This window comes from Dermacentor silvarum, chromosome 4, assembly GCF_013339745.2.
Source record: "Dermacentor silvarum isolate Dsil-2018 chromosome 4, BIME_Dsil_1.4, whole genome shotgun sequence".
In the NCBI taxonomy this organism is placed as follows: Eukaryota; Metazoa; Arthropoda; class Arachnida; order Ixodida; family Ixodidae; genus Dermacentor; species Dermacentor silvarum.
In genome coordinates this window covers 134,309,249-134,322,997 of record NC_051157.2, presented here as the reverse complement: position 1 = coordinate 134,322,997, position 13,749 = coordinate 134,309,249, and the positions used below count along the sequence as shown (strand labels likewise).

At 46.1% G+C, this 13,749-nt stretch overlaps 1 protein-coding gene across 1 annotated transcript in view; it reads right to left on the bottom strand.

Annotated features, from left to right (window-relative positions):
- The window catches only part of LOC119448915 (MAM and LDL-receptor class A domain-containing protein 1-like), a 465,143-nt gene that overhangs the window by 261,938 nt on the left and 189,456 nt on the right, over positions 1-13,749 (bottom strand). Inside the window, exons 37-41 of the mRNA XM_049666559.1 lie at positions 13,179-13,324; positions 9,717-9,801; positions 3,645-3,764; positions 1,847-2,002; positions 595-680 (exon numbers count right to left, since the gene is read on the bottom strand). Coding sequence (XP_049522516.1) covers positions 595-680; positions 1,847-2,002; positions 3,645-3,764; positions 9,717-9,801; positions 13,179-13,324 — 593 coding nt within the window. The remainder of the gene's footprint in view (positions 1-594; positions 681-1,846; positions 2,003-3,644; positions 3,765-9,716; positions 9,802-13,178; positions 13,325-13,749) is intronic.

Here is a 13,749-nt window from a genome sequence, read left to right as displayed (position 1 = left end):
TCTGAAATTAAAACCACGCCAGCCCAGAATAAGAGACAGTATGGTAGAATACCGCAGTAGCTACAAATATATTGTACGCCTGACCTCGTGCACACTCACGTAAAAATTTTTAGCTATATCATGAAATTGCCAGTACCCTTGCTGAAAGCATTAGTTTAAAGAAAGATGGTCACAAAGCAAATCTTTAACTGAAATGAAAGCTCTCGGCGTTTCCTATACCACTGTTATAAGCTTGAAAATTATTTATCGAAGAAGCTTTAACTTTAGTTGCCAACGCCAGCTACCTTTTGCAGTTTGCGTATCACTTGTGCTTGTAAATTTTGCTGAAATGTCTCTACAGCAATCGTAGTAATTATAATTGATTGCCCAAAAATGATTCCGTTGAGAATTTAAAAAATGTTGTTTTGTAGAAAAAGGAAATACAAATATACAAGTTGTGGTAAAACTGCAATACTAACAGCGGTGCTTGATTTGACTTACCCATTCTACGGGTTCTTTACTATAATAAGCATCAACGCTGTTTTTTATTGCAACAAGCTATTGCTAAACCGATATTGTAAGGTGATTGTCTACAAGAGGAATGTGCGCACTTACGGCACAGAATTTCGCGTTATGGAGCGTTGGGCCGATGATAGTGGCATTCTTCTGTGACAAAGTTGAATGTAGGATAATAAATTTCCCTGAAAAGTAACATATAAAATGCACATAAAAATGGCGCACAAGTCAAGTATGTAAAAAAAATCAATCAAAGAAGCAGAAAGTTTTGCCCAGTTATCATAACATATCAATTATCCCTGACCACTACCTCTATAATTCCAAAGCTCGTCTGCACTTGTGACTTTGCAAGCAAATGACAACAGTGTCCTTTTTTTATTTTGTCGGATTTTATGAAACTTTGAGCACGACATCCAGACGAAGAATAGAATACAAAAAGTGACTTCTGTTTACTTCTTTTGATGTAGGAAAGCTCTTTGTATTGATGACCTCATAATATTTTGCAAAGTTAACTGCCGAACACAGCCCATAATGTTCAATCGAAAGTAGTCAAATGCCGTATAGATGGATGTGCGAAAGTTCACTAACCTGTCTAGAAACCAAATATTAGGTTCCGTTATGTTTCTGCTCGCAATATTTCCGGAATTTTTCCTTTTTTCTTTCCTTCATTACCAAATTACCCTACCTATACCACATTCACAATCTCGGCTTCCTATAATCATAGGGTCCTGATCCTCCTCCAAGAGGTTGCAGTCATGATCGCCACGCGAAGACAATGCCTTGATCCCATGTGGTGAGCGGGTTATTGTTTCCTTACACGCTGTGGCAGTGCCGCAGCGTGTGATGCAAGAGACTTTCGATGAAAAATAGATAGAATGCTACCTTTAATGAATCTTTATGTCTTAGACGCAGATATGCTTCAGATTTAAATACCTGCGTTCTAATTTTCCGAAGAGCTTTTTTTTAAGCTAGAGACTGTACAAACTGCCGTCAAAGGCATGCTTTGTAAGTAAATAGCCACAGTGTATTCTAAAGTGTATTAAAATTTCACTATATGGTTTATTTAAGGTTAAGGTTACTACACAGAAGAATGAAGGGGGGGGGGGGACATAGCCTATAGCGGTTAGGTTACAGTCTAAATTGAGACCGAGAGTTTCTACTACTAGATGTTTCTTTTTTGCTGATTAGTGATTTTGCACCTCGAACAGTGGCTGACAGAATGGAAAAATTATGTATGAACAATAGTATAACTTCAGACTTGGTTACTCGCTTGAAGCCGGTTTCCCCTATGCAAATGGTCGTCTCGCTGTACACTACACCTTCAATTTTTCTCTAATTGCAGAAGTTTTACCTTCTTGTGTGCCGGTTGTATGATCCCTGCTGGGTCCTCTTGACAAAAGTGACGAAGGTGTACCCAATTCCCAACCCGTAGCTTTCGCGGGCGACGGCGCTTGAGGCAACCAGTCGCAGAACGATGAGTCGAAGTTGCATCCAAGTCGATAGTCACCTGAAAGTAGATCGTTTCTGCAGGCCACTCTGCTCAACCCACTAAATGCTTACGTAGGTACTTTCGCGCCTGTTTGCCAGTTTGTTACATGCAACAATAAGTCCAGCTTAAAGTCACCGGACATTTCTAAGTGGCAATACGCTGTTTCATCTGAATAAACTTTCTCTTTGCGATAAAATCTACCGTCCCAAATGGATACGTTGCCCATGCATATAGGAATGTGTAGTGCTCTACATTAAGACTTAGAGATTGACTCCAACCAAATAAGGGAATTTTACTAGCCCGACGTTTCGGAGTCAATTCGGCTCCTTCTTCAGGGAGTATTCTTCGGAGGTGGCAGTGTGCCGCTTTTACAAGGTCCATCGTAAGAAAGGAGAGGAAGGGGGAGAGAGCGTAAGGTGGGGAGACACTTGACAGGGCACCTGTTCTTGACGGACGAAAGAGGTGGTGGGGGGGAGGGGGGGGGAGTTGGCTGCGGCGTCGCTGGTCGGCTGGGTTGACCGATTCCGGGGGCCCTTTACTCACGGCAATGAGTTGTCGAGGGGTGAGGGGGGGGGGGGGGTAGGGGGACGAGACGTTTTGGTGTTGGTGACCTAGAGCGGGGGGTCCTTTCTTCCCTTTTTTTCTCCCCCCCCCCCTACAACCCCTTTCGTAAGAACAGGTGCCCTGTCAAGTGTCTCCCCACCCTATGCTCTCTCCCCCTTCCTCTCCTTTCTTACGATGGACCTTTTGAAAGCGGCACACCACCACCTCCGAAGAATACCCCCTGAAGGAGGAGCCGAATTGGCTCCGAAACGTCGGCCTAGTAAAATTCCCTTATTTGGTTGGAGTCAATCTCTAAGTCTTAATCGATTTTCCCAACCAGACAGGTAATTCTGTTGAAATGTTTAGCTTGAAGTGCTCTACATTCATTCTTACCACTTGAAGACTGTTGTAACACACCTAATCAAGGTATATCTGCGCTCTGACATTCCGATACTCACGACGATTGAGATTGACAGCAGAATATGGTCACAGAGGGGTCACCATGGTGCATACCTTTTTGATAGAAGCCTAGTGGAGTTGCCACTTAGATGTATTATACGTGGATTACCCTAGACATAAACATTCCGCTTTTTACGTCTCTGTAATTCGCAGTAGGCACCATGTTGTTGTAGTCATCGCACATGCCGTGGCACCAATTATTAGTGCTACTCATCGTTGGTATATGCTGCCAGCCGGGTAATTTACTGAGCCCTTTGTTTTATAATGTAACATGACCTCTAAACATTCAATAATGACTGAGGTTGTCAGTAGGATCAACAATAATATCGTTCATGTGTGTCCGTAACTATCTGTACCTACGATCAGTGAATAACATTTATGAAGTCAAAAGCAAGGCCTCATTTAGTCGGAATTGTTATTTTACTTGAGACCGTGAACTACAACCTTAAACAAAACGGCCTATCTTACCCACGTGAATTACTCGCTGATCCAATTTGTACCAGCATCGAGCACATTCCATTAATAAAGCACGAATGGAGGTTCAATTCGTTTGTACATGGATAGCGCAATACTTTTTTGTTCATATGTATATTCCATTGTATTTCCCGTTATACAGTACACACAGTAACAATTCGTCAAATTAAGCATTAGAACTCACCGCATTCCTTTTCATCACTGTTGTCCCCACAGTCGTCAGCGTAGTTGCAGCGCTCGTACGAATCCACACAAACATCGTTGTCACAGTGAAACTGGGATTCAGTGCAGTTCCCTGCCTTAGCTGTAAATGACACAGCAACAGCCTTACCGCATTTTAAATAATACTAACAATAAAATTTTAGCAAACATTTGATAAGGAACTAAGGCTGGAATTCTTGCCACTAACGTCAGTTTTCAGCCATTTCTCATGCAATTCACATGGTATGTATGCCAAAAATTTCCCTAGGTATTCTCGCTGAACAATATTTGAATATAAGATCGTCCACGCGATATCCGCTGTGCATACAAACAAACATATCTAAGTATTTCTATCAGGCAATAGAAATGCCCGCTTGAATATAGCATGACTCTACACAATCAACTCATTTTCGTTCATGTGTTACTGACACTAGCGGGTCAGAGAGACGCCAAATAAATGAGCATATGACTACAGCACGCTCAATAGTAAGCATTATGCGTAATTACCACGATTAGGCCGAGAGCGGGACACCACTCAACAATACTTGTACAATCACTGCAAGCGCAAGCACTGCGTTTAGCTCGTGTCTCAAGATGTTGCAATTAAAAAAAAGAAAGCCTGATACATAACTAGTACTTCTAGTCATCGCCTTCATTTATAAGGCCAATAACAAGTGCAGCTATTTCTTACAGCTGCACTTGCCTGTGATAGCTGCAACTATATGGTTCCCTTCGAGCGACCCCGAGAAATAGGCCAAAGGTTTCCAAGTCGCACACTGACCCATTTTATCATTATACAACTGCAACTGCGAATAATCGGACGACAATGAAGCGATCCACACGGATGGCCTCATATTACCACAAACGCCTCGTCATCCGAACCTTCCCGGCAATAACCGGCCGTGTCGTGGCGCAAGGAATTATACGCAAACCTCGCAAACGGTAGAGCGAGGTCCCAGACAGTGTGGTCTGAAGAGACATACTTCGCGAGCATGTCTGTGAGACTGCGATTCAGACGCTTCGTGAGGCCATTTGTTTGCGGATGGCATGACGTGGATAGCTTGTGCTTCGTTGCACAGGACTGCTGGATGTCTGCGATAACGTTTGATAGAGATGTCCGGTCATGGTCTGTGAGAAGTTGTCGTGGAGCTCCATGTAATAAAATCACGTCGCGTAGAGGAATTGTAGGAAGCGCTCGAGTGATGGCGTAGCGCGTGGCGTAATGCGTGGCCACAGCGATCCGCCTGTTCCCAGAGTTAGAGGAAAAGGGCCAAGTAAGTTCAAACCAACCCGAAAGAATGGCTCCGCGGGAATGTCGAGTGGTTGAAGGTACCCGGCAGGGTGCGTCTATGGAGCCTATGGCGTCTATGGGAGCGTCTATGCACAGCTGGCATTTTTTACACGCTGCTGCGTATCTTTGAACGGAGCGAGGAAGCCCTGGCCAAAATAAGCGTCGGCTGATCCAGTCGTACCTACGTGACGCACCAAGGTGGCCGGCAGTGGGGAGGCCGTGATGTTCGGGGAGAACAGCCAAGCGAAGGTGTTTAGGTATCACAAGGAGTAATGCTGGGTCGTCGGGGTGAACGTTGTGGTGGTAGAGTACGCCATCTTGAAACATGAATAAGCGAAGGGAAATGTCGGCAAGTGACGATTCCAGGCGGTCCATGATGATACGCAAGGACGGGTCACGGCGCTGCTCGTCGGCGACATGGAGCAGTTCGAAAGCAGAGAACGCAGGCGTCAGTGTCAGTATCAGACGTAGCGGTCGGGTCTTCGATTGGGTAGCGAGACAGGCAGTCTTGGTCCTGGTGTTAGCGTCCCCACTTGTAAGTCACTGTGTAGGGATATTCTTGTAGTCGGAGGGCCCAACGACCGAGCCAGCCATGCAGTATCCTTGAGCGACGAAAGCCAACAGAGCGCATGATGGTCTGTGATTGCTGAAAAGGGCTTGCCAAATAGGTCGCGAAGCCTTTCTTTGAACTTGTCCCAACTGGAGAGCTCGGCCTCATGGGTGGGAAACCAGACACGCAATTTCCCATCCAGATAAAAGATCACATTGGCAAGCATGATGCTAGGGTCCCAGGGGGGGCTTCGGCTAACACGCTCATACATGCTGAGCCAGTCGTCGACAGTCAACGCCATTTTGGCCGGAGAATGTCCCAGGATCACGAAGAGCTGGGAACCGTAACATACGTTGTGGTTGGCGCCGCAAGTGTAGGTGGCGATAGGGGTGTTTCCATTGGAAGCCATGGCTGACAAAACGACGGTGCGGCCGCTTCGGAGCTCCATGGCGAGGACGGGGAACGTTCCACCTACACCACAATGTTACGCCAAGGGCGAGTTAATTAAACGAGAAACTATTAACAGATTATATCTACAGCAGCGGTTGCAGCGATGACCGGTTGGCTTCACAGCGCGAGCTCAGCTCGTTCTTCCTCGTCTTTGCTAGAGTGATGGCGCACGCCGGCCTCGTTCAAACGGCCAAATACAACACGCGTGTAGCCATATTATTTACATAATGTGTCTAGAGTAGCCGTACTGTAAATGAAAGTTAACTCTGGCGAAGTTGTGTAGATTTCTTTGAAAACGTCCGAGCCACCCCCAGAAGTACCAGCAACAGTCACCAACGCCGCGCGCGTTCGGCGCCAACGCGGGCAAAACGCCGGCGGCGTCGACAACAGTTCTGCGAGTTGCTGGTGCTGCCTCTTCTTCTTTCTGGGGTTTTACGTGCCAAAACCAGTTCTGATTATGAGGCACGCCGTAGTGGAGGGCTCCGGATTAATTTGGCCACCTGGGGTTCTTTAACCGGCTGGTGCTGCTGCGTGTCCAAGTTTATAGAGCTGACAAACTACTACCCTTACTCCGTAAGCAATCGATGCTTCCCCTTTCGGGTGAAACTGCGACATTTTTTTTGTATCCTCCTCTGACGCAATACTATTTCGGAAATCTGTGAGGTAACTGACTGAATCAATAAATTAAGAATCTCCTAACAACGTGACTACTGCGTCCTTCAGCAGTTCAATTTTAGATGAATATTATGCTCGGGGCAGTGTCCGTTCTGCGGCGTCCGCACGCATACTGCGCATGCGCAACTCTCCCTCATTCTCCTACTAAGTGGTTCATTAGGAAAGGAAAAGGTTGGCGCTATCTTCTGCAGCCCTTGAGGGAGCACGGCTCAGCGCCAAACTCATTCTCCTCTCCTACGTAGGTGTGCGCTCTCTTCCCCTCTCCGCCACAGGTATGGCGCAGCAAATCATTGCATATAACTCTCTCTCTCACTCTCTCTCTAAGCGTACGCCGGTAGGCGCGCAAGTGTCGCGGCGCAGTATAAAGCGCGCGTTCGCGGTGCTTCCGTCATTCTCTCTCTGTGCAACGATGTGCGAAACGCCATGAACAACGTCAACGTCGGCGCTAGTTGCAGCGGCAGCACCACCGCCGCGGAGCAGAGGAAGGCTGGGGAAGCCGAACGTAAACGTCAACGTCGGCAGGAAACTTCTACGGAAGCAACACGGGCTCGGCACGCCGAAGTGGAACGTCAGCGTTATCAAGCCGAGTTGGTGGTGTCGCCGTATACGTGAAACGCATTCTCACCGCAAACGCAAAGGACCTAGACCTACCGGTCACCACTCATAGGCACAACGGAGAGCACTCGGCCGTCCGACTATCCTTCCACGGTGACAACGACATCGTCATCATGACGCTGTATCTTAAACCCAACATGTCAAGAGAAAGCGTCGAACTTTACCTCGCAAGGAGCATGGTAGAGTATACACCAAGACTTAGACACGCGCCCTTCATACTCGTAGGGGACTTCAACGTAGACATACTGACAACCGATTGGCTGGTGCAGCACATGAAGGACGTATACTCTTTGCGATGTATTTCCCAAGATCACAAGCAACTCACCACCATCAGGGGAACGTGCATAGACCTCGTCTTCGCAAATTTCAAACTCGACCCTCTGCAGCAAGACCCATTCACGCTACCCTTCACCGACCACAAAGCCATCGTCATCAAGATACCGCGCGCACCGACACTAGGAATCACGTACGATCTCTAAATAAAGACGCAACAACCCCGTACAAACGTCTCCTCTCTTCTCAATACATTCTGTCACTCTAACTTTCATTGGGTTGTGTTGCCAAGTGAAACGAAACGGAAACTCGATGCGCACCCCCCACGATGCTTTCGCATCCCTCCATGGTTGCCCGTAGGGTGAGATGATGTGATTGTTTTTCTCAGTTAGAGTGTTTCTCAGCGGCAGCACCATACTTGAAGAAACGCACAAAATTGTAGAGAGATGTAAAAAGCAGAGAAAGAAAAAAATCATAGCATATCCACGGGGTGAATGATGATGAGTGGGCGAAGCTCCGGAGGGAATCATCGGATCTCCCGCTTAAGGGGACGCTAGCACAAACGCGTTAGAAACGTGCAGTACTCTCTAGTAAGGGGGAGCGGCCACAGCGTCTTACGCAGCCATTTACACATGCCGGAACGTGCACCGCGTTTGCCGACGCCATCACATCACTGCTGAGAGAGTATACCCCCCGTATTCATAAACGCTCCTCGACTTGAACTTGACTTGCCAGCCGCTTTGGGCAGCGCGTTGGAACCGCGTTGAAGGTAAGGCGGAGAGGCCACAGCGTCTTACACCAGCTTCTTACACGGGCCGTAACGCGCTAGCACAAACGCGTTAGAAACGCGCTAGAAACGCGGCCTTTCGTTAATGTTGGGTATTTATTGCCATTTTTTTCTCAGTTACAGTGTTTCTCAGCGGCAGCACCATACTTGAAAAACGCACAAAATGTACAGAGATGTAAAAAACAGGGAAAGAAAAGTATGCATTCACCAGTCTTTCATAGGGAGCAATAACACATGACTGTAATAAGAAATGTTTCTGAAAAACGCTTAACAGTGTCTTCACCCAACGTTTCCTAGAAATATTACTAGCGAGAACTCGGACGCTGTGGTTGTGTAGATATCATGGCAATTACAAGTAGTTCATCTACTTGTTTGTTCCTCATGCTTGCGGCTTCCGACTTTCTTGCGACGTTATACAATACCATTTATCTCTCAATATTTCCGGGCAATCGCAAGCACAGCAAGGTAATAAATCTGTGCACATACATAATCAGAGAGGATTGTTCTTTATACAACACAATGCATAAGGTGAATATGGTCACTTTGTAAAGTCACAAACCAATTCGGCAGACACCCTTAACACTGCTTACGTGTGGGAATAGGAAAGCGTTACACCGTTTGCAGACTTCAGAACGTCATGAAGGCGCTCATCTTATACACTCATGACGCGATGCCGCCTCCTATCATTTGGCTGTGCCGTCACGTACCCAATGACGCATGCACTACGCACACCTTTAGTCATCCAAAACCACGGAGCCGTGTTCGTCTCGCTCCCTGGAGGCCCGGGTGTCGATTCCCACCCAGACCGAAATGTACCAAAGTTTCTTTTCAAAGCCATTGATCTACTTTGTTTACAGGAACGTCCCTGAGAAATTTTACGTCAACCTGAGCATTTCCTGGCGTCTGTTTACTCCTTGCTTCGTCCGCCATTTTTGGTACCATCTTTCGGTCACGCAGACTGCGGCGGATTTTTGCGTAAGGGGGCATGTAATGCTTTCGCAATAAAAGGTTTGAATACAGAAGGATGTAGTTAGGCAAAACTTTATACTTCCTAAATGAAAATGGGACCGTATATATATTTAAGAAACAATAAAGATTGATTGATTGATTGAGTGGCCGTCATTCTTGTGTTATCTGAACTATCATACTTACAGCTCCTGTAAGGCATTAGCACGGCAGTTCCCTCTAGTAATTTCTATTGAAAGCTCTATGCATTCACAACCTCATTTTAGAGTGTAGTGAATATAGAGAAACTTCAGGTTTCACTGTTACCCTGAATACATTATTATACGAATATTTTCTGGTTTAGCAGCTTTCCTAAATAAAAGTTTCAGTGATGGAGGACGATAACTAAGTATCTGGTCGCCGTAACTGCTAGCAATTCTCTATATTACTGCTATTGATTTAAACTCACATGGTAGTGCGCATGTACTGTAGTGTATGGCGTCCACGGCAAAGAGGGCCCTTGCTTGTGGGTACTGGTTGGTCGAGAAGTAGAACTGCAACGACAACGTGGTTCGCATTTAAACACTCAAGGAACGTACAGTGCAAGTCAGAGCACAGGCGCATTGTCCTGCGTAATGTGCAAATACGGATGTTCGTAGAGAGTGCAGGGCACTCTTTCAGATTTTTCCAATGGTGTATTATACTGCAGTGTAACGTACAAAAGAAGCACAGGATAAGCGTATTCATCAGATTGAACACCTGATCTCTCCCAAGTCGTGGAAAATCTTTTGTAGTTCTCTAACATGTATGGGTATTTTGGGAATTATTCATTAAGTGACTGCAGAGATGCTTTACCGGTACCGCATTGCCTCGTAGTGCGCAGGGACGCATTCGAATCAGAGTAGCCCCTGTTGGTTTGGAGAACACTCATACGTTTTGTTTCTTACATGTACAATGCTTTAAGTTGAGACAATGAAAAAGCTTCAGCGAAATGGCGCTGGTACTTGTATCACAGAGTGCAGTATCACAGAGGTACTTGCAAGAGGACAGGCCTGTAGTCGTCGTAGCTGCTCTTGTCAAACACAAGTGATACTCCACCCAGGCTAGATCTATGATAGCATTCCGACCTCTGAGGTGTCCTTTCTTGTTTAAAAATATGAAGTACGGGTATTCCTTTTGTTTGTGCATTCTCTAATATTAAATCAAATTGTGCTTCAGGGTACAATATTGCGCCTTCTCGAACAAATCTGCCAAGGATGCTAAGCTCTGCACACTGCAACCATTAAAATCGGTGTTATGCTTAAGAACAAAACACAGAATGAACACAGTGACTGTATCGCCGCCCAATAACCAATAAACACATACACCTCAAACCAACCGGCCGATTCTTCACCGGGAGGTTGAGGGATAAAGGTGCCGGAATGGCGCCGATGTGAAATAGCCGCGTCTAGCTGCGCTAGAACCGCGTCGACCAGAGTAACTCCTATTCCCTGGGGAGTTACGCGTGGTCGCCCCATCTGGTGTAAACGTGATTTCGTGACGTGGTCCAAATCCATAATCTCGAGAAGGTGCGAATAGTGATTTTGCGAATATCGCTTTACTAGCATGTCGATCATCGGTTCTAGCAAGCCGATGTTTGCGTGATCAGAAAGGAGGGTTTAAAGTGTGGAAAAAGAAAACTGTTATATTATTTATTACGGAAGACAGCTAGCCACATTGGCCTGCTTTAAGTTCATCGACGAGTGCACCACATCATTGTCCCCGAAGTAACCAAAAAAGCATGAGACTGACGCTTTATACATCATTCCCGCTTCAGACGACACATGAAGAGCTGTCAGTTAAGAGACAGTCAAGGCAGCAAAGGGCACGATGTGTTATGAGGGCCATATATAAAGGAAAACATATCTATTCGAAGGGATTGCTGTTTATATTCGAAGTGTCTAAAGCTTCGTCGGACGTGCGCTCTCACATTCATTAAAATACATCTAAGGAATCCCTTGATATTTCATTCCGGGCACGTTCGACTTATCCAGTTCATCTTAATGATACGGAGGATCCACAAGCAGAAACCTCTTCGGTAAATCAGCATACCGCGAAGCTTCACACTATTTTCAGAGCGGTTAGAATACGCGCAGAACTGTGCATCATACACGCAGACCATGTCGTCATTGTGCTAGAAGGGGCTGTTGAGGAACTACTACAGTTTGCCGTCGGGGGTTATTATATCAAGTAGAGAAGTGCATGCGCGTAGCCCGCTGTTGGGGTTGCGGTTCGCTTTCGGTTTGCTACGCTGGAGTACCGGGGTTCGGTAACATGTGGCACCATTTTATGTTTCTCTGCGGCAGTTTGCTGATGCAGCTGAAACCTTTTTTCGCCAATTACATGTGACATTGGCAAAATGACAGCAAGCAGTGCGTCCTCAATATCACTCGATAGGCACATGTACTGCACTGTCGGCACATGCGTTTAAGTACGTTTATTGCATTGTTGTTACACTATATTTGTTCCACTGTTTTTATATGTGAACTCTACAGCACGTGTAAAAACAGCGCAATAAACTTACTAAAGCACGTCACCCGATGGTCGGATGGTTGTGGCTGTCGGATAGTAATCAGGACGCCCTTCTAGGCTTCATGCGCCGTTGTCAGGTGTAACTGACAAAAATAATTTTGGCAACGTCAGGCTAACTGCTGCAGAGAAAATGAAATAGAATAAGCGCTGTTGTTTGCAGCTATTGACCGCGATGGAGTACCCGGCATAGCAATCGTAGATTCTACTATTTCTGTACTCGTGATATTACCCACAGACTGCGAACTGTTGAGGTATGTGCCGTATGAGTTTTGTTGATTTAGGTGTTCCCGAAAGCCAATTCTAGTGCCCTTTACCTACGTTCTATTCAATCATTTTATCAATAACGTGTATTTAGTTATTCCACGACGTTTAGTTACTCCAGATGTATTTTAACGTGAAACGTGCCGCAACGAACGAAGTGCGTCAGACGTACTTTCCATAAAACACAGAATCCTGGCCTCACTGTTGTATAAAATGTATAGATCAGCCCAGCTGCTCCAGATGATACGTTACAAATTATTTAAGACAATTGTCTTTCTTGGGCTACCTAAACACGAAAAACTTTGTCTGTGTGTCTGTCTATCACTCGATTCAACTGCCTGGCCAAAACCGATTCAACCACCAGGCCAAAACCAACCAGGATACTAGCACTGGTGGCACGGGGTCATACACGTCAACATTATACAGCGCAAAGGAAACATCAGGCCTATTTGAGGCAAAATACATAACTGGAATCCGAAGCGTTCATTTAATTAAGAATACACATTGGACTGGTTTTTACGTTAGTAAATCAAAAATCAACGCGTTAGAAATGGGGTCGAAGAGACGCTACGCGTTAAAAACAAGCCGACTGAAGGCGCGGCTCTGTAGCCGGCTTTAAGCCAGCAGTAACAAAAAGTCCCAACAGATGGCGCGAGAGCAGGGCAAACGCAGGAAATTTGAATTGAATTCAGGAAAACCCCCATTGCACCCATCATGGGAGGAGTAAGTGGGGAGGGGAAGAGCGTAAGGGCTGGGAGAGGGGAGAAAAGAGGCTGTTACGTATCAGGGGCGGCAGAAGACTATCGTCTTTCGACATCATTTCCAGCGAAGCAAGCAAATATGCGGCCAACTTTTTGTTGCTGTTTAACACGATACTGGCTCTGGTCGCAGTTGCACGTTTAAATGTAAAATGAATAACAAAACACAGGTAATGTCAGATTGCGGTACACCCTGGAAAACTATACATGGGTGGAAATTACCGTGAGCTCTTCACTGCACCAAATCTCATATCGCCGCTGTGCCCACACTGCCAGGCTCGTGGCCTATACCGTATTGCCTCCGCAAGAAATGAAGCACGAGTACGTTTAGTGGAACCTACGCTGACTTCACGCGGTTGTCGCCCAATCTCCACGGCCGCTCCGTTCCAAATTCCTTCGGGTGATGATTTTCCCAAGGCACCGAGGGTCCACACGGGCATGGTGTATCCAGCCACCGTCATATAAAGGTCCACGTCCAGATTAGTTCCTGTGCGAATTGCCGGAAGATCAGAAACGTAGTTTGTTACTACTGCACCGGCGAAAGTAATTCATATTGTAAACAACATATTAGTCACGTCTGCGCACATGTAGCACACGGATGCCACATTCTGTTAACAGCGCTTGAATAGTTCCCGCTATTTTCATTGTGCCCGTTGCATTTCAGGTTCGTTGATGCCTATATGATATATTGCGCCCGTAAAAACAGTCGAGTCGATTCTATTTCTTTCTCGTCATCCAACGTTCACGACCGGCCAATCGTGCTGGTTACGTAGGCGGAGCGCCGCTCGAATTACTGAGGAAAAACGAAAAGGAATGGCATCGGAATAGAATAACTAGATTAAAGCGGCCCTGTATTGAATTATGGGGTGCCACATAACCTATGTACTGGCAAGCATTACTCCAGCGTCAAGA